Source organism: Salvia hispanica, chromosome 2 (genome assembly GCF_023119035.1).
Source record: "Salvia hispanica cultivar TCC Black 2014 chromosome 2, UniMelb_Shisp_WGS_1.0, whole genome shotgun sequence".
Taxonomy (NCBI): Eukaryota; Viridiplantae; Streptophyta; class Magnoliopsida; order Lamiales; family Lamiaceae; genus Salvia; species Salvia hispanica.
In genome coordinates this window covers 19,977,618-19,998,974 of record NC_062966.1, presented here as the reverse complement: position 1 = coordinate 19,998,974, position 21,357 = coordinate 19,977,618, and the positions used below count along the sequence as shown (strand labels likewise).

General features: G+C 34.4%; 4 protein-coding genes across 4 annotated transcripts; 1 reads left to right on the top strand and 3 right to left on the bottom strand.

Moving 5' to 3' along the window:
* Positions 1-615: 615 nt before the first annotated feature.
* On the top strand, positions 616-954 carry LOC125206425 (protein SOB FIVE-LIKE 1). The gene has a single exon (XM_048105680.1). The coding sequence runs from the start codon at positions 616-618 to the stop codon at positions 952-954; it is 339 nt and encodes a 112-aa protein (XP_047961637.1).
* Positions 955-1,810: 856 nt separating this feature from the next.
* LOC125208308 lies at positions 1,811-2,646 on the bottom strand. Its single transcript, XM_048107889.1, has 2 exons — positions 2,409-2,646; positions 1,811-1,980 (listed from the first exon to the last, which is right to left on the bottom strand). The coding sequence occupies exon 1, from the start codon at positions 2,567-2,569 to the stop codon at positions 2,417-2,419; it is 153 nt and encodes a 50-aa protein (XP_047963846.1). The 5' UTR covers positions 2,570-2,646; the 3' UTR covers positions 1,811-1,980; positions 2,409-2,416.
* A 352-nt stretch (positions 2,647-2,998) lies between these two features.
* LOC125208307 (chaperonin 60 subunit beta 4, chloroplastic) lies at positions 2,999-6,176 on the bottom strand. Its single transcript, XM_048107887.1, has 13 exons — positions 5,877-6,176; positions 5,688-5,813; positions 5,258-5,395; positions 5,101-5,196; positions 4,788-5,030; positions 4,478-4,712; positions 4,236-4,405; positions 3,986-4,135; positions 3,808-3,912; positions 3,639-3,731; positions 3,463-3,555; positions 3,246-3,378; positions 2,999-3,169 (listed from the first exon to the last, which is right to left on the bottom strand). The coding sequence occupies exons 1-13, from the start codon at positions 6,033-6,035 to the stop codon at positions 3,132-3,134; spliced, it is 1,779 nt and encodes a 592-aa protein (XP_047963844.1). The 5' UTR covers positions 6,036-6,176; the 3' UTR covers positions 2,999-3,131.
* A 1,386-nt stretch (positions 6,177-7,562) lies between these two features.
* LOC125207745 (basic leucine zipper 43) lies at positions 7,563-8,370 on the bottom strand. The gene has a single exon (XM_048107221.1). It carries the CDS (start codon positions 8,327-8,329, stop codon positions 7,673-7,675), a length of 657 nt encoding a protein of 218 aa, XP_047963178.1. The 5' UTR covers positions 8,330-8,370; the 3' UTR covers positions 7,563-7,672.
* Positions 8,371-21,357: the final 12,987 nt, after the last annotated feature.

Here is a 21,357-nt window from a genome sequence, read left to right as displayed (position 1 = left end):
TTTCCTAATGCCATTTCAACCCAATACTAGAAGAATCCAAAAACACAGTTGGATTTACTGCATACTCCACATGAAAGGCTGCTCTCTTAGTTGATGACATGACAGAGGTTTCAAAGCCCTTTTCAGAGGTAAAATAATTGTATAAAAGTGTACCTGAAATTGAAGGGTCCCTTGACTCCCTCCCTCTCTTCACAACTTATAAAAGGGTTCAAAACCACAACCACAACAGAGTCTCGTTTCGCATATTTTACCATGCTCGTGGGCAGGGTGGGGCTCGGCCCGACTTTTGTCATCATCCACAGACAGCTTTATGCTTGTGAATACACAAAAAGAGCATCAAGATTTTGAGGGCCGACATTGTCGTAAACGGGTCTAAAATCTCTGTTAATCAAGTGAAAAAAAACTTAACCTGCAAAAAGGTCCCATCTTTAATCTTTATAAATAAAAAGGCCACATATTGGTGTAATTCAATCTGCACAGACAGCTAATCAGTACTTTGATTTTTCTCATGCATGAAACATTCAAAGTGATGGAGAGTATTCCAGTCAAGAAATTCTTCCATAAATAGGACAAAAGCATCACAAAATTATATCCCCTCACCTCTCTCCACCAACAATGAATCCTTCCAAATTCCCTCAAGGCAGCAGCAGCAACGAGTCGGGGTGGACGGCATATATAGGCTCCCCACACCACGACGACGATGATGATCGAGAAGAGCACAAGGAGAAAGATGCAGAGAGTGATGATTCAATGGCTTCTGATGCTTCCTCTGCTCCCAGTGATCAGTTTGGGCAATATAACAAACACCTTGGCTACGGATATGGAAAGAGCTCCAGCGAGAGGAAAGATGGCGGTAAGAAAGAGCAAAAACAAGGCGATATGAAGCAGCATGCTGAGAAGATTAAGGCAACAAAGGGCAAGGCGGATTGCGCTACGAGATCGAGAAAGAAGTAAGAATCGGTGAATGAGTATATAAGGATTGCAGAAGTTAGCAATAATACATTTTGCTGTGTGTTCATTCAAGTAAACAGCTAGAATTTGAATTAGACAGCAGCAAGCAAGCTGTCTGATTTTTTATTTTTTTCAATTGTGAAATAGCTGCTGATTCCATTTGTTCTTTGCTATGATTGCCATCGCATAATTAAGCTTGTCAATTTGGAAATGAAGATGATGAAAAAAAATGTGAAATTCCCACCAAAAATAATTGTTTTAAAAATTCGTGGAATCGGACAGGAGATTCATTTACCTACATTAACTGATTTTGTAATTTTTGACATATTGTAATAACATAATCACTTAATTGTTAGTACTACAAAGGTTCACATGTAGAACCGTGACCAATTCCTATTATCTACAGTAAGCAATGCTAAGGATTTGAATGGAAAAAAAAAACAAAACAATTCGCATTTCCATAAAAAGGACTAACAGATGAAAAATCGAAATAGGCACTGCACAACAAAGGACATGGCAACATGACAACCATAAGTTCAAACTCCAATTTTTCAACATTATCCAATATATATCCATATCATGAACTTCGCACACAAAAAATTACTCCTTAAAACAGAAGAAAAACAGAAAAAAAGAAAAAAAAAAAGAAAACAAGAAATGCTCCTCCACATTCACAACCCACTCTGGCAGGTCAACAAGCCACAATCCGGGTGGTTCAGTGGTCTACTCTAGTGAGAAAAATAGTTTATTTTTGTGAGTAATTAGAATTTCCACAGAAAATGTTGTCACCATCTCAGATAATTGGATCTCTACACTACATCAATATTTGTAACAGATATTGATGAAATGAAACACAGTATTGATGTAAAGTGGATTTTGTAGTACTAACATAAAGCCGATATCCAGTTTTATACAAGTGATAATTTACATACAAAACTCTTCCATTCGCACTCACTGAAAACTAAACCGGATGATGAGATGAGAACCTACAGCCTTATTCAATTGCAGCAAGCTCATCTCTTTTCAGCCCTGCCAAATAAAACAATGTTTGCAAGCTCAAAATCAATCAATAAATCCAAGTAAATGACAATTTTGAAGGAAATGTGGGGAAGGAGAACACATGACAATACAATCTTTTTGTTTAAGGGAATGGGAGAATGACATCAATAGAAGCAAAATGAAATTGGAAACATGGTGTTTTCTGCATTTCAATGTTATGCCTATTGCTCTAATTCGTTTAGTATGATTGAATTCCATGTTCTACCAATTCCTATGGACTAGATTAAAAACGATGATTTCAATAAATTGTACAAGTAGATTTCAGTGACAGAGTTAACAATTTCTTACCCAATTGATTCAAGCTGGGCTTTTCGATTACAAAAATTAACTCCATGAAATTTCCATACAAACTTAGACGCGTTCAATCAGGGGGGAAAAACAGAAATTGGAATACTCACATCCCATCTCAATTAATCTCCTTGGCGTTTTGAAAGAAAGCGGCGGAGCATAGAATTGAAGCGATGAAAGCGAATAATCCCATCCCGATCATCAGGGAAATACCCGCTACCACGAAATCCAACACGAATTGCACGCTCAATCCCATCAGCACCATCGCCATTTCTTTCCCTCCCTCTTTTATTGTTCAATTAAATCGGAAAATCCCTAATATGAGCTCAGAGGCTTCTGCTTTCACATCTGCAACCAATATTTATATCGGGACACATATTGCCGCTCAAGCAGCTGCGTGGCACACGATTCTTAATGGGCCCACTCCAAATTCGGGTTTGGGCTAAATGAGTATATATAGGGAGGTCTCTTTCGGCCCAACTCGGGTAGACTTTGATGAATAAAATCGAGGGAGTTAAAATAGTTTTACTATCATATGACACAGATAAAATGTCATAATTGAATATTTTGCATTTAAAATATAAGCTCCCCTTAAAAAAATATATTTATGAATATTAATATAAGTATTAATATTTGGATCATGCAAATTGACTATTGGTGTGACAGAACTTAACATAAAAACCAAAGCACAAGAAGAAAATGGTGGAGAAAGAGACAAATATATCCAAAATATTGGTGAGCAATATATGTAGTGTTTGATAAGCAAAAAATTGTAGTGAAAAAATAAGGAATTTGGATGATAAGTTCTTCAGCATCACAATCTTGTGTAAGGCTCATCCTTTGTTCATGAACTGGCTAAAGGGTCCAACACCTACCACCAAACAAATATCATGTAGGAATACAGTGAAGAAGATCATAGACTGCAAATGTAGTATATGTATTGTTACCTGAGGTTGGCATTGGTTTTGGTTTTCTCATCATTCTCGGCGTAAATGGCTCTTTGATTTGAACGACAACCGCATCGGCTATCAAGAACGTCTTTGCAACCGATGCAGCATTCTCTAAGCAACACCTCACAACCTTACACAAGTAAAATAGAGTGTCTTAAAATGAGAGTAATTCACTAGCTTAAGTACTGAATCTGGTTTTTTTATTTCAGCACACCTTTGAAGGGTCTAGGATGCCGGCAGCCATGAGATCTTCGTACGTGTTGCTTGCAGCATTGTACCCGAATCTCACATCATCCGACGATAGAATCTGCACACTTTTGGAAAACTTCAAAAGCAATTCGAGGTTATTAGTCTTACATGATCTGTTAGGATAAGCATGTGTGAATAGACCTTGCTGGTGACAGTGTTTCCGTTTACACCCGCGTTTTTGGCAATCTGTCTTGCAGGATAAGACAATGCTTTCTTGAAAATGTCAGCTCCAATCTGCAGATACACTTATCTGATAAGCCAAAGTTTGAGACCAAACTAGGAAGAAACATGTCTCTTTAGTTAGGACTACTTTTTGCTCTTCATTGTCTAATTGCTCTCTGATTTTATCAATCTTTGTGGAGAGCCTTAACAAGCAGCAGCCACCACCAACGACTACGCCTTCCTCAACCGCAGCCTGATCACATAAATGAGTGTGACTGCACTTGATAAGATATTATGTCCGCAGATAAACAGAAATCTGCAGCTACCTTTGTTGCATTCACTGCATCTTCAACTCTCAGCTGTTTGTCCTTCAACTCGACGACTGTTTGAGCTCCAACCTGAAGCAGTGCTATGCTGCCTGATAATCGGGCTATTCGTTCCTTTATAATCTTCTTTTGAAACTCTTCACTAGTGTTCTGTAATATGCAACACTTATTCATTACATGACCATAAACATTTCAAAATCCTTCACTAGTGGTGGCTTAGTTTTGAGCATTTTAGAGTAGAGAAACGTACCTCCACGAGCCGCTGCAGCTGCCTTACTCTTTCCTTCATGGCTTCATTAGTGGCTCCATCAGTCACTATCAAGGTTGAATCCTTAGTTATTGTGACTTTTGAAGCAGATCCCAGCATATCTACGCGTGCATTTTCAAGCGTGAACCCCATCTCGTCTCTAATCACAGTGCCTGCAGAGGCAAAATGAACAAATAAGTATATCGTGATTGAAGACTCATAAAGAAACTGCATTTCAGCCACACCTCCGGTTAAGACAGCAAGGTCATCCAAGCAGTGGCTCTTGCGCTCGCCAAAGGCAGGAGCCTTGATGGCTGCTGCCTTGAGCACCCCTCTCAGCTTGTTCCTGATGACCGGAGTCAGAGCTTCCTGCTCGATCCCCTCTGCAACAATGAGAATCGGGTACTTTTCCTTCACTGCATTGTCAAGAATCTTGAACAGCTCCTTTGGATGTGTGATCTTCTTGTCTACCAACAGCAACTGCAGCACTTGCAAGGAAAAAAAAAGTCAAATCCCAGTTTCCTATTCATCAAAAGGTCTGAACATGAAACTCACTTTGCAGTCATGAAACTCTACTATCCTCTTCCGTCGATCAGTGACAAAATAAGGAGACATGTAGCCACGATCAAATTGCATCCCCTCGACTATCACTAGCTTGCTCTCCGCATAGTTCCCTTTCTCAATGGTGACGACACCCTCTCGTCCTACTTGGCGAAGAGCATCAGCAATCATGTCTCCGACAGCGTAGTCATTCCCAGCACTCACAGCAGCAACATGTGCAAGTTCATGGTCCTCAACCTGAAAAAAAATCCCCAATATAGCTCAATGTTTCCTCATTTTCCTAACATAGCAAACTATATGATGTTACCTCTTTAGACATCAATTTGAGTTCAGCAACAAGGGCTCTTGCTGTTTTCTCAATCCCTCGCGAAACCTGAACCGGATTCAAGCCGGCTGCAACGACCTTAAACCAGAAACATGGTTAAAACTTGACAAATGTTATGGGAAAGTGCAGGAAACCATACCTTAACACCCTCTGCAATGAGGCCTCGTGCTAGAACTATGGACGTCGTGCAACCATCACCAGCAAGATCATTCGTTCTAGCGCCAGCTTGCCTCACCAGTTTCACTCCAACGTTTTCTAGAGGATCATCCAGCTCAATCTTTACTAGTAGCCATAACAATCTTTGATCACTACTCAACTCTCTCTTAACAAGGAAACTACAATGCAATCTTTACTATTAGCCATACCAATTTTTTATCACTAATCAACTCAACTCTCTCTCAACAAGGAAGCAACAATGCAATCTTTACTTGTAGCCATAACAGTCTCTGATCACTACTCAACAAGTAAACTACAATGCAATCTTTGTATTGAAAAAAACCACTTTTTTCAACTCAAAATATGAAAACAAATGAGAAAATGAGTAAGACTACTAAACAAGCTGGAAGAACCTGTTTAAGCACAGTTTCACCATCGTTGACAATCTTGGGAGGTCCATATTTGTTCTGCAACACCACATTTCTCCCCTTAGGCCCCATTGTCACTCCAATAAGCTCTGCAACCTTATTCACCCCTGCCTGAATAAACCACAATTGTAAGAAAAGACAAAAAAGAAAGAACAAAGATAGTCAAGAATATACCAATAGTTTTTGAGTGGCAGAACCATCATGGTTGAAGTACAAATCCTTTTTTGGCGGTTTGGCATTCAAGGCAGAGGAAATTGAAGGTTTCTTGGCAATTTTAGTGAGCAGTGGTTGGTTGGTGAAGGCAGCAGGCAATGGCTTGAATGAACATCCCATGTTTCAGTGTGGTGGTGTAAGAATTTGGACAAACAAATAATTCTGTTTTGTGTTAAACTCTTTTGATATGGCTTCTGCCTCAAGAGGGTGTTTTCTTGATGTTATTTGCAGTCCAGATAGTTGCAGAAGAGGGATAAGAGAAAATTGAAATAGAGATAACATTCTTACTACTTGATGGTTTGGACTAATGGGCTTTTGGCTTTATTCAGAAGGAAATTATAAGTAAAATTAGAAGATAAAAATCTTTTTTATGCAAATTGAATGTAATTTATTTTGTCAAATTCCGTTTATTTGTAACTATCACACAACAATTTTTTTTGGTAAAAATTGTACTCCATCTTATATATTGGTCGAAAAACCATATACGAACGTCACCGTCTATGAATTAAATAAAGTCATCTATTTATACGTAAAGCAGTAAATATCAACATTATACATGGGAGTCTGGGACGGATTAGAATTTGACGATAGCTAATATATTTCTCAAATAATTTTTTTTAATGATATTTAAAATTATGGAACGGACTAGAATTTGACGATAGCTAATATTTTTCGAGCAATTTACCCTCTACGAAGACATTATGCAAAAATTATAATCCAGTATGTGAAAAAGTTGATTACATTAGAAAACTTTAGAAAAAAAAATGGTGTTACGCAATATGAAAATGCATTTAGTTCTCTATAAAGATAATCTTAATAATCTATTTTCAGAAAAGAAGTTTCGATTTATTTTTCTTTTTTCTTTTTCTAGAAAATTAAAATTTGAAAAGAGAGGAAGAAGGAAATTTTCTCTTTCTCCAATTCCATCTTTCTTCTCTAACGCCGTCGCCGTCGCCTATTTTCTTCTTCCGATCGTCTTCGTGAAAATTAACCTGTCATATTTTACTAATCTATGTAGGCCAATGCACCGATTAGAGAATTAGGAGTAGTTTGAAATTAATTGATCAGAATGACGCCCATAATTATGAATTAGAATAGTTCCCCCTTTTCGAAACTGAAGATATTTTTAGGGTTTGATCCATTGATGGAGAATGCAATAGTGGAACGAACACTGAGAACAGGGGCAAGCATAGACGAATTTAGTTGTCTTTTTATGCGCCAATTTTGTTGATGCAACAACAGTCCCACCCACCACTTCCAGAAACACCTGAAATCATAGTTCCTCTTGTCTCTAAATTGCTCGCTGCGACTGGATTGAATTATTACCTCATAATAAGATAAAAACAGTAGCCGATTTTTCCTAGTGCTTATCCCTTTTTTTGAATGTTTTTGCTGCTTATGGCAGCAGCTCTTCAATTATGATCCACTATCACCAGCCTCTCCACTACCTCTTGTCTCTCTCTTCCCTCTGTATGTATGTATGTATGTATATATGTACAGTTTTGTGCTGTGATGAAGCATTGGGTTATTGTGTTGTTAATCAAGATTGCTTTTTTATGCATTTTAATGGTGACTGGTGTTTGGTGGGGTAACTATCTTTGATGATCACACCGTTTTTGGATAATTATGCGGCGAAGATGAAGTGAATGATGTGAACCAAAACATTTCCATACATTAGCAGCAAGTTCTTAAACAACATGCAGATTAAAGTAAAGGGACATAAGCAGCTCTCTCTCTCTCTCTCTTGAGTTAGTTAACTAGTGAAGCAGGTTGGTGGAAGTAGTAGTAACAGACTGATCAGAAGATTCGGCCCTGAGATAAGCCGTGTTGCAAGGAATGTCATCAAGGTCTCTGAAAATGGAGTAGGAGTTGGTGATTTGGATATCTGTGAGGAGTTGCCTCAGATCAGAGGCTTCTTCCTTGAGCTTAGCATTCTCCTGCACGGCTCTCTCGTGGCTCTCGGACACGTGGTTCAGCTTCTCGATGAGGCTGTGGTTCTCGGTCCGGAGGTGGAGGACCTGAGACCACAGCTCATCGAGGTGCCTCTGCTTCCGCATCCTCGACCTCCTCGCAGACTCCCGGTTGGATATCATCCTCCTCTGCTTCCTCTCATCGATCACCTGATGCTGCTGCTGATCATCGCCCTCATCTGAGTTCGAATTGCTCGTTGAGTTCGGGCTCAGCTCGTGCATCCGGGCGTGGATGCTCGGCTGCAGGTTTGTCAAGAAAAGGTTGCTGCTTTGGTTGAGGCCAAAGCTGCAGGCTGGGAAGGAAGGGAGGGTTTCTACTGCTGAGGTGAAGTAGTTCATTTCTTGGAATTCTGATTGGATCATGGTTGATTTGGACGGTTTAGTTTGCTGTTTTGGTGTGATGTAATGATTTTTGTTTGTTGAGATTGGAAGATGGGAATGCATGAAGGTTGAAGAGGGAGGGGTATTTATAGGCCATGAGGGCAACAGGTTTCAGGGGGTGAAGCTTACATAAGCAAATTAAAGATCATTTTTTGAGTAAAATGAAGGTAGATATAAATGGATGATGTATGCATAAACATGTGTAATGATTGGTCCCATTTCTTGTTAATGTGTGGGGGGAAATGCCTTTCTATTATGCCCTTAATCATACACTATATGTAGATGCATCATGTTAAATTGTGCATGCATGGTGTGAGTGATCATCATCTATGTAAAATTTAAACCTTGGTATGCAATAAAAAAAAATTCAATAATATTATAGAAAAATCCTCATGGCATTGGAGGGGTGACGAAATCTAAGTCAATATAAAGGTAAACAGAAATTTTTATCAGGCTTGGAAGAATTAAGATGTCAATTTGAATAATAATTTGATGACTCAATGAGCACTATGGATTTGGGATAGAAGGGTCCCATATTTTATATACATATGGCTCATATTGCTTGGATAAAATACCTAAACTTAGGCTGTGAAAATTTTTATATTGTTAATTACTGGATGAAGCATGATGTATTGAAAGTGGGAGGTAAAGAAGAAGTTGTCTTAAGCTCAACTTATCAAAATATGTAAAAACTAAAGTGTGAGTTCATGGATACATACATTGCATATATAATTATATATACATAGGTGAAGTACTATTAATCTCTTTCTACTTCTTGAAAATGATTTTATTAGTTGACTTGCTGCAAATATGGTATACTATGGTAAAGAAAGATTCATCAAGTTGTGCCATATTTCAACTTGTAATAATGGCCTCCAACTGTAATCTGAGGCAAAAAGTTTTAACTTTTTTTTTTTTTCCTTTACAGTCTATATTTAGTTACTTGGTTGTGGATAGAATGCAAGGACATTCTTGTCTTTAAGCAGCTAAATGGCCTTGTTTTGAATTAGTGAACCTCAACATTCTTTCATGCTACCACTTTCTATTGTTTTTTTGCCAACATATTTTTTGATGTCTCTTCATCTTCTGGTAGTGGCAAGTGGGAAGTTGCATCTTCTACTTGCTATCTTTCGCCTCGGGCTTACTCACTCACTATTCTTTCGATTTCTTACAAGATTTCGAGGTTTTCTGCTTGATCATCGAAACATGTTGGAGTTCTTGATATGTTGCTTTCCGAACCTTTTTTCTACTACATGTCCGATCAAATCCATTACGTCGTTTTTCGCCACAAAATATATGCTCAGAATCAAGATTTTTGGCTATGAGCTAAGCCTATATATGCTTCAATGGTTGGCAGGAAACTCACAGAATGATAGGCCCTCACCACTTTTTTTTGTGACATTATATGCTTGCTTGATTATAATACTTTTTGGATAAATACTTTATATTATATACTCCATATGATATTCTATAGCATAGGATAGGACATTTATATGTATATATACACAGATAAGTGAAATGGATAGAATATCCTCAAGTAGTAGTGTGGCTATTTTTTTTTTCTTTATTTGAATCAGTTGGAATCAATTTAAGGAAAAGGAAAAATATTCTAGTGCAGCTGAGGTTTTCTGCCTAATTTATCTTTGGAGACAATTGTGCAGATATAAAGTTTGTGATAACTAGTTAGATGAGAATCGAATTTGTAAATCTTGGGTTATTCTTTTTTTTCTTTTTTGAGTTCATTTTGTGTTATTCTTAAATTTTTTACATCATCACAAAAAATTCCCAAGCATCTACATCAATCGATCTGTTTTTCTTTTTCGCGAAATGCAGTTTATGTCTCTTCAAGAAAAAGAAAAAAAAGTTATTCTTATTTAGTTTGCTACTATGTCTGCATCAGTTGATTTTGGTATAGTAAAGTTATTTCTTTAGATATGGCATCTCATAAGTAAATATTTTGACTTAACGTTTTATTTTTATTTGAGTTACATTTTAAATATTTCTGTTTTATTATTATTCAAGATATAATTATCTCAATCAAAATGACTTTATAATGGAAGTTTCCACAAGAATGTTTAATTATTTAGTATTTAATTAAAAGTTTCAACACAATGAAACTTTCTGCAACTCATATGTGTCGTACACGCACACTCACGCGTGAAATAAGAGGAAAAAATTGTCAATTTTAGAGAGTCATTGTCACACAGTGTGGATGATTTTAATTAGCCTATTTTATAATAAAAAATTGTGTTTCCTATCCAACCTATGGTGGCCACTAACTAAATGAAAAAAAGATTTCAGATTAAAATATAATGCAGCAGATGTATCTTAAAAAGTCTTGGGCCAAATCTCAGTAGCAACTTGCAACCGCATAAATTTTTTCTTTATTACTTGGGAAAAAGAAAATTTGGTTTAGTGTTTCAATATTTAATGCTCACTACTTTTACTAACTTAATTTTAAAATTTAGGGTTTTTGGCTTAGGTGCATCCCCACTTCGAAACATTCTTAACTCAAGAAAAGTTGAGATGGGAATGGGAATAAATTCCATGCAATAAGTAAGTATCGGAAACTTCTAATTATCCGAGGATAGGATTAAAGGGAGACATCGAATATAAACAATAATTAATTTATTGATTCTTAATTAAATATTTATAGTGATATTGAAGCATTCATTGAGATTACTAGATAGTATAGATTTCAATGTGCGTGTATGAAAGTATGAGAGAGAGTTGGATAAATATTTAATCTCACACTAAAACTTTCTCAATGCATCGGTCTTTTTCTATATAAAAGCAAGATTACCAAGGGCTCTTAATTTTTTTAATATGAAAAATAGTCTCGAACCAAAAAGTTTAGCTTTATAACACTACATGTATACCGTAGAAGAAATACAGCTAGCAAAGTCAATAAATTTCTCTAAATGGCAACATGGCCAAATAGTAAAAAACAAACAAAAAAACCACCAAGATCAACATATTACTTATGACAACAAAATAGGTACGAGGAAGTACACAAAGTAATATATAGCATCATATGTATCGAGTAATCTAGACAAGACAAACAAGAAGGGCCGAATCTAAACATAGAAAATTTGAAATCAACTTTCATCTATATAATTTTAAAATCACCCAATTCGTCAATCGATGTCATCGTATATGGTTCATGTTATTTAGAATTAACTTGAATCCATCGTCTATTAATGAGTTGATCTATCGAAAAAACAGATTTAATTCAAATCAACATATTGAGATGCGACAAAATTAATAATTAAACCTCACAATAATTGGATGAGTGAATCCCAAAAGTAAGATTTACTTCAATTAAATGTCACTACAAAATTTCCTAGGAAAACAACAAAAACAAAACGTACGCAAGAAAATGACAGAAAAACGAAAGAAAACGACTATTCATGGCTGGCCTTTAATTTTTGGTCATGTAATGTAACACTCATAAATAGTGTAAGTAACTGCAGACCACAGTGAAATTGTACGAGGTAGGGTCAAATGAATTTCAATTAATTCCTACTCTATAAATAGACTCAAAACTAACTCAAATTTCCCCACTATATGTACATATACAATGCATGCTAAATTAATTTTATGTATTTATGCATATCATAATTGATAGTTATAATTTTCCTAATATTTTGTTAGGAGTGAAAAGAGTCTGTGTTAAGTACGGAGGGGGCTGAAAGGAAGACTAGGCCAATTTTCACCAAACATGATTTTGAGAGGAATTAGAGACAATAACGGTGATGATAACCTAAAATGGGGCATACTAGTTTTGAAAATTCATTTGTTAAATAAAGTTTTGTGATCATCATGGTGCACCTTCTTACAATTTCATTGCCCAACCCATCAAATTCAACTCGACCAGAATAGGACCCATGCAAAAAAAAATGTAAATATACATATGTGTGTGTATCCAGATTTTTATTTAAGCTTAGCCAAGAAATGTTTTTATATCATTTTGATTTATCCTAGTAACAAAGTATAGGCTGGTCTAACGTTGGGCGACTGTAGCTTTGGAAATGGGAACAAGGGAGCTACGTATGTGAGTTCAATGTCATAATCATAATTATATACCACATTACAAGTATATATATATATATATATAGGTTTGGTTAAAATGACAACCCCTTTTAAAATGACAACGTGACAACGCTTATACAACAATATTATAAACGCTACACAGCAATATCCAACACGTTAGACAGCAATCTAACGTGTTGGATATTGTTGTTCAAGAAAAATTGCTGTTTAAAGAGTAGCATATTGCTGCCCGTCTTTTTTCAGGGGTTTTTTTTTTTTTTTGCCACGTGGCAGCTTATTATTCGTCCACGTGTACAAATGATTGGCTAGAAATGGTGGTATGGTGTTATTTTAAGGGGTGGTGGCACCCTAACATGCCCCTATATATATATAGGGTTTTGATCTATGAAGACCCAGATTTAAATACAGAAATGCAGAACACGGTCATACGTAAGGTATTTTTAGGTCATAGTTAGTTTATTTTTAGGTCATGCTTTAGGTCATAGTTAGTTTATTTTTAGGTCATGCTTTGTTAGCATGACCTAAAAATAAACTAACTATGACCTAAAAATGCCTTACGTATGACCGTGTTCTGCATTTCTGTATTTAAATCTGGTCTTCATAGATCAAAACTATATATATATATATATATATATATATATATATATATATATATATATATATATAGGGATGTACTAAGATGACAACTCTCTTTATTGTAACATCATACCACCATTTTAGGCCATTGGATCTGAAAATCGTGTGCTTGTCATGCTGCCACGTGTAAAAACACGGAGGGGTAAAATAGGAAATTTCTAATTTTACGTTACCAAATTGCAGTGTTGTTCATTGAATATTGCAGTCTTACCACAACAATATTGCAGTTTACCACGACCGCAATATCTAATACTGATAGACCTACAATAGACTGCAAACCCGTGTTTTTTCACGAAACTTAATCCTAGGCGTCCATAAACGAGATCTAACGGACTATATTGGTGGTATGGTGTTATCCTATCTATGGTGGCACCCTAGTGCACCCCTATATATATATATATATATATATATAGTGTCATTGTAACCCGAAACATGTGAGCTGGTATGAATAGTTAGCCAATTTAAGAGGATTAACGTTGAAAATTTCTAATTTATTAAAACTATCAAACTAATTGACCTGCACCCGATTAGCCCGCAATCACAGAGAATCAATTGTCTGGATCAATGGATTGACTCTAGATGCAACTATTGCTTATTCTTCTGATTTATTTGACAACTAATTTGACATTTCATAGATAAATTTGATAAAAATGAATAACTATACATAAATAAATAAATTTAAACACGTTTCAGTATATATGAAACATTTACTTTTTGACATAAGATTTTATGTACTGTTGTTTTATGAAATACGGAGAGAGAGAGAGAGAGAGAAAGTAAAGCAGAGATGATGTTGTTTCCATTTAAAAAATAGTACTCTCTCCGTCCCACTTTAGAAGTCCCGGTTGGAATATTCCATAAATGACATTAGGCCACACATTCCACTCGCATGATATTATAAGAGCACTCCCAATGCTCTCCCTAAAAACTCCCTTATTTCTCCCTAACTCCTGCCACATCAGCGCCACATCAGCACCAAAATTTATCCCGAGTTTTTAGCCAACTGCTCCAATGGTTTCCCCCTTATTTCTCCCTAACTCAACATTTCATTTTTACATCATTACTAATTTAATTGTTTTATTTTTGTATATAATAAAGCTAGCTAATTTATAAGACAAGACAAATAATAGTAATAAAGTTCGTTGTATTAAACACGAGTAAAAAATTACAATGACGAAAATTTAAAAAAAAATAGGGGGGAAATTATTTTAAATTAATTACTAAATTTTAAATTTATAGGGGGGGAAATTAAAAAAAAAAAAAACTATTTTTATCGCCGGATTATCGCCCACAGTGGTCGGCGATAATCCGGCGAATTTTCGGGATTCGGTGTTAATTCGGTAGAATTAACGCCGGATTATCGCCGATTCCTCCCCATTGCCGGCGAATTTTCGGCGATAATCGGCGATAAAACGCCGGATTTAACGCCGAGTGCATTGGGAGTGCTCTAAAACTAATATAAAAAAGTAGAACCCACATCCCACTATCTTTTTTCACCAACTTTCCTTTACATTTCTTAAAACTCGTGTCGAACTTAACCGGGACTCCTAAAATGGGACGGATGGGATATGTCATTTTTAATGGGATAACTCAAAAAAAAATATTTTATTTTTATTCAGACAAATGGCATATATAACTATACACGTTAGCTTTTACTATAGTGAACAAGTTCAAATTTAGAAATGTTATGCATTACTATTGAACATAAATTAAAATTTATCAAAATGTGTTATGTGTCATTTTAATTTTACAAATTTTAAATTAAATTTTTAATATGCAAATATTCATTTTTAACTATGTTAAATCATTCAACAACACCAAATTTATCGACCATCGTTCTTATCTGATGTCATTTTTTTTTCACTAATACTCCCTCCGTCCCCCATTAAGAGTCACACTTTTTAATTTCGGTCTGTCCCCAATTAAGAGCCACACTTCATTTTTACCATAAATAGTAAATAGGTCCCACATTCCACTAACTCAATTCACTCACATTTTATTATAAAACCAATATAAAAAAATGGGTCCCACATTCCACTAACTTTTTCAACCAACTTTTCTTTACATTTCTTAAAACACGTGTCCGGTCAAAGAGTGACTCCTAATAGGGGACGGAGGGAGTAGTATTCAATCATGTTTGCGTTTATACTTTTACCATATAATCAATATCTTAGCTTTTGTAAATGTTTATATAGTAGATTAGCATCATATGCGGTATTGTGATAGGTAAGTACTCCTCATCATAACCTATATACTCATATTACAATAATATAAGTCCCTAAAATAATTGCGTTTATACTTTTACCATATAATCAATATCTTAGCTTTTGTAAATGTTTATATAGTAGATTAGCATCATATGCGGTATTGTGATAGGTAAGTACTCCTCATCATAACCTATATACTCATATTACAATAATATAAGTCCCTAAAATAATGATTTTAAGCTCGTACATTCGTCATAACAAGTCCTTAATAAGTACTCCACAAAATTACTAATAAAATAATGATTTTCAAATTAACATCGCCTTCCATGTATCTTTGTTAGTTAAATTCTCAAACCATAATAACCAAACAAGCTCGTACATTCGTCAAACAATTTTTTTAAGCCACGATAAAATTATGACCTCATCAACATCAAAATTCTCAAATTTAACTAAGAATAGAGCATGATGAAATTGTCAAATTTCTTGCTTTGTCTCCACTTTCATTCCCACTCAAAATATCCCAACCTTTTTTTCATATAATTTTATATTCTCAAATGAGGTCACCTCACCCCCATTGGTTGAATTAGGATAAGCCCATCATCATTTTGCACATAATTCCTTCTCTCAATATTATTATATTGTAGATTTGACATACAATGAATTTTTTATTTGAACTAATTATCACTATTTTCGCAAAATTATTGTCTTTGGATGAATCATTTAATCTTGATTTCGTTGTCGAATTGTTTTATTTATAGTTTGTACTTTGTTTGATACGTCTAATGGTGGGGGATGGTGCTTTGTTAAAATAATCATTACTAATCTTTTCCCAAATGTTAAATCACTCTTACGTGGGATTAGTGGGCTCTTAATCCACTCACTAATGTGGACAATTAAAGCAGTTTATTATGCGTGTTAATTATGTTCATCCAATTAATTAAAGAGTTTCATCAGTTTAGGACTCAATATAAACGTAATTTAATTATTAATTAGGATCCGGATTATGATGATCGAAACTCTCAACAAACTACAAAATGGAATATTGATCACGGTTCTACTTTAGTTCTTGAATTATTTTTAATCTTATTGAATTAAGATCGATCCTTAACATAATCAAAATGTGTAAATTTCCATAATTTTTTTAACGTACCTGATAATTTTTTATCCGTCGCGCTTTTTGAAATTATGAAAAACAAATTACAAACACGTGCACAAAATGTAATTTCAAACCTAATTATACGTTGGTGTTTTGTCCAACGAAGTTTTGTCCACGTGTTTCAAATAGGCGGTCTCATCGTCGGCATGTAATTCCCGGAAAAGAACGGATGAGATGATTGAGAAAATCTCAAACTTCGTAATTTATCATATTTTACAATGTTTTGGATAGACCAAAATTTGAAAATATGCTCCATTAAATTATTGGCCTCATATAGAATATGATTGGAAGATGAAAATATAATATTAGTATTATAATATAGTAATAACTAAATGTGATATACTAATAGCATCTTTTAAGAAAAATATTGTATCGATTCATCCAAATTTTCAAACACAATATATCTTTTAACAAAAAGCTGTTAATAGTTTTCTTGTAAATAACCAACTAATCGATTACCTAACTATAAAAAAAATAGTCCCGACGCATCAATTTTGATAGTTGGCTCTTAACTTAATCACATCAATCAAAACGCCACTCGTATTTAAGGTTCCATGTGTTATGAATTGAGCCACAAATTTAATTTAATTTAATACAATGTTAGAAAAAATCTGATGAAGCGATTCGCCAGATATTGTGTACGAAACAGGGTACCGATGTAGAGCTGTCAAGTTGTAATAAAATGCACTGGTTTTTCATGTTTGGTAAATGTCGATTAACCAATTATTAATTGACATTATCTTCGATGTTCTAGGTCTAGGGTTTCTTTATCAAAACTGATATCGATCAACATCGTTTAATATAATATAGCCAAATATGGAGTATTTTTAAAAAGTTTGTCGATTCTCTAACATTCAATTGTATACAAAGAAACTAGCTTTTCATCGATACATAATATACAGTCGATTTTTGCCACTTTTGCATTTTGTAAAATTGATTTAAATTTAAATCAGATATAATAACATATAAATATTCCATGTACTTAAATCATCTAAATTTTAATATTCATGACTAGTATAATTACTTAAATATATTTCGCTCGCACAATATATTAGCATTGAAGGAAAGTGGTATACACTTATAGTCACCTTTGAACTAACAACAAACACAAAAGTGGCACAACCTTTCTTTGGTGCATCCATTAATCAACTTCATAGCTTGTCAACTTCATAGCTTTATTTTTATTTGGTGCATCCATTAATCACTTCTTGGCTTCATCCACCACTAACTCATACTCAACCTTTCTTTGCTCTCCATTTCTTCTTCTCTACTTGTTTCTATTCAATTAAGCATTGATTTCATAGTCAATCCTAATAATTATAAGTGGACTTGGAAACTTAAAATGAGAAAATTGTTTAACAATGTGTGTCTATACAAATTAAAGTCTTCGTCAATTTGATGTTCCACTAAAGACTATTTGAGGATTCTTATATATGGAGTATATCAGTATATTTAAATTTTACTCCTAATAACAATATATAAAAGATCCCCCTTAAATATACAAAGAAATGCAGCTGGTTAATTTAGGTATATATTTAATTTGGAATTGTCAATTCGACTTCTGATTAATCTTGTCATATGTAGTACAGACTGCTTAATTTGTTTTTATTATACTTTTTCCATTTTTCACTATTTGGCAATCAGAAATATTTCCATTTAAAGTAGAATTAAAAGTTATGAACTTTTCCGATATACAACCAACCCTAAAACGCCCCCCCTAAATTTCTAGGGCCGGTTTGGCCTCAAGATTTGTTTTTTATACTCCAGTTTCAAACCAACCAGTGGGAAAAGCCTGATTGATAAAGCCACTTGTAAAAGGTTGGTTTGCCTTGGTTGGCTTGGTTTGTGACTTTGTTTAGTTCTTTATGTTACCTTTTTTTTCCTTAGGTATTCATGCCGACACCTACATGGACGTAGCCAGGGTTTCATTATAGAATGGACAAAATGTAGGAATATTATATACTTTGAGAAGGGGTGTTTGGTGTAATTTTATATGTATATTTGAAAATTTATAATAAATATACAAAGGTGAAGAAGGGACGAGGAGGGGCATTTGCCCCACCAGCTTATACGTTGGATCCATCCCTGGACTGCTAGAATGCAGAAGGGGACGTCCGACCAAATGGTTTGCCTCATTCACGTGGGCATGTGTCTCTCCATACTTTTTTTATTCAAGAGAAATATTTAAGCTAACAAGATTATCGAGTAGGACAAATTCATCTCAAATAAAAGATTAAAAAAAATGCAACAAAAAATGATGAAAATAAATTGTCAAAATCTCTTAATAATATGCTCCATTAAATAGAACAATAAATATACTATTTTAATTTTTATTTGTAAATATATTTTGGTGGAAAGAATGAGGAAAAATAATTAAATTGTCACAATCTCTCTTCATAATTGGTGGGAGAGGGTATGTACGTAAAAGAATTTGAACATTAATTATTATTATTATTATTATTATTATTATTATTTACTAAAATATCCTAATGTGGCAAGCCACAATATGGCTGGATAATTTTATTGTTAAGAAAACTAAAAAAAGAAAGAAAGAAAAGACATTGCTAGCTAGTAGGTCGATCCGGTGATAATATTTCATTATTTTGCATTAGTCCAGGTTAGAAATCACAAATAATCTACTTCAAACCACTATCTCTTGTAAGTTGTGTTATTAATAATTATTTATTCATCAACATATGATACTTTATCTATGTCTGCGTGCATGATTTCTGGATAATTGGAGACATACATATACTATACCACTGTCGTTGTAACGCCTACTCTATGAAGAATTTTGATGAAGCATATAAAAATATATTTTTCATCTCATTTATATTGTGTTATTACCATTATAAAAGTTGGGTCAGATGTATTATTATAATATTTTACTCGTGGTTGTAAGAAGCCTAAAAGATTTTGTAAGATTTTCAATGGTCAATAAACTACAAATGTCATGCATAGAGAGACTTGAAGATCTCAATCACCATGTTAATTGGTAGGTACAATTAACTTGATAGGGATCTTATGTAAAATTCCAAAGCTTTACAACATTACTGGCCCTAATCAACCATTCATTTAGTGTGCTTTACAACACTTGATTACCATTTGTAAAAGTCATTTAAGTAGAGTTCATGACTAAAAATAGTTACGTCGTTTTAAATGAGGATTGTCCTGAACTGTTTGTTTCACTGGAATTATAAGTTGTGGAGCAATTATTAGTGCAACTGTTTGTTTCACTAGAATTATAAGTTGTGGAGTAATTATCAGTGCAGTTAATTGTAACATAATTTAAATCTCACAAATTAATGGTTATGTGAATTTTTTTTATGGATAAAAATAAATTAAAATTTAAAGACCACTCATGGAGGATTTCAACTTGAATCTTAAACATTAATCTCTCTACCGTGCGCTTGCTTGGTCAACTCAAACACACCTTTTGAAATTAAATACTAAGTACTACTAAAAGTAGTCACGGCCTTTTCTTATTGCTGCACTGGACTTTGATTTGGCCCAGGACGAAATACTCACTCAAAATTTTGGGCCTAGTTGTAAAATCTAAACATGCAATCACGACACCAAACAAGCATTATTGACATGTAATTAAACCAAACGGATAGGGATTCGAATTAATCTCATCTTTAAGTACATACCAATTTATTGTCTAATTTCGACACTTACCAACAGTTCAATTGATTGAAATTAAGGTATGATTGACTTTCTGTTTCTTACACAGTAAGGGCAAACTAACTAATAAACACAAAGTTTGATCAAATTTTAGTTATTTTGCAAATTTAAAAGTTAGTTACAAAAGCATATAATATGAATTTGTTCTCATTTGTCCCATGATAAAAATTTTAGATTAAATTGTGATATGACAGCCGAGAAATCATACATAGGCGTCATCGCTAATGAGTAAAATGAAGTCGTCTATCCATAAACAAAATGACTATCATTTGGTTGAAAAACAACATCCATATACTCTTCGATGACCTTATATTTTGGCTTGGCGGGTGACTGATCAGAACGAATCCAAAATTCATGATTTTTTCAACTAATTTTTTAAAGTTGTCGGACTAACCTGAATTTGACTACTAATTCGAAAATGAATATTTGTTATCCTTGCATGACCAATTTATTATCAATTTATTATGAACCTAATTATTAACGATCTCCACAATATTCACAATCACAAACTAACTTATTGGCTTAGGTAAAATTAGAATACGAGACGCAAACTATGCGATCGAAGAAAACGGCGTTGATCAGTAGCAGCACCGCTAACAATAGGGACAAGATGGCCGAGAATTTGAAAAGTCTGGCCGCCCGGGGATAATTCTCAAGAAACACGGCGCTGAAGGAGAAGGTAAAGGCGAACAAAACCGAAATGACGAATACGTGATCAATCATTAGAAGGCTGCCGTGGCCTCCAGCTGGCCGATAGAACGGGAAGAGAGGAAGGAAAACTGCTGCGGTGGATGATAGCATCAGAATGGCTGGTGATATCCAATCATCAACTACTGCTGCTGCATGCCTTCCCTTCGCCATTACAAGATACTACAAATAAAATATTTAGGTGAATATATCAAAATTTGATAATGATGGCCAATTGTTCTTGCGACCCTTGCTAGGTGATAGTGAATTATGGAAATTAAAGGAGACAGAATTAAATGTTTCGATCTCCTAATCGTGTGCCTTTCCATGCTTGGCTATTTATAGAGCACAAAATGGGGTGACTAATTATCCCAATTTGTAACTCATCCATCAAGAATTATTATATTTCCTCTTATGGTCTTAGAGACACCAAGCTAAATAAATAAAATTAGGTCTTCACTCAATTTGAAATATGACTCAAATATTTATTCAAACACAAGATTTGAAATGGTGGTAATAAAATGGTTAATTAATTTGAAATTTGACTCAAATGTATTGATTGATTACCCACTATTATACAAGCAAAATGTGGAGACAAAAAGCGGCTGAAAAAATGAAGTACTATGTTAAATTTTCCCACTAGCCACCACGTACGTTGTTGACATCAA

What these genes read in the sequence shown, in the direction of transcription:
- LOC125206425 (XM_048105680.1), top strand. Translation starts at nt 616, where the DNA reads ATGAATCCTTCCAAATTCCCTCAAGGCAGCAGCAGCAACGAGTCGGGG.
- LOC125208308 (XM_048107889.1), bottom strand. Translation starts at nt 2,569, where the DNA reads ATGGCGATGGTGCTGATGGGATTGAGCGTGCAATTCGTGTTGGATTTC.
- LOC125208307 (XM_048107887.1), bottom strand. Translation starts at nt 6,035, where the DNA reads ATGGGATGTTCATTCAAGCCATTGCCTGCTGCCTTCACCAACCAACCA. An exon ending in GAAACACTGTCACCAGCAAG is followed by an intron (nt 3,556 to 3,638) that starts GTCTATTCACAC and finishes AAAAGTGTGCAG; the next exon opens with ATTCTATCGTCGGATGATGT. An exon ending in GCATCCTAGACCCTTCAAAG is followed by an intron (nt 3,379 to 3,462) that starts GTGTGCTGAAAT and finishes TACTTGTGTAAG; the next exon opens with GTTGTGAGGTGTTGCTTAGA.
- LOC125207745 (XM_048107221.1), bottom strand. Translation starts at nt 8,329, where the DNA reads ATGCATTCCCATCTTCCAATCTCAACAAACAAAAATCATTACATCACA.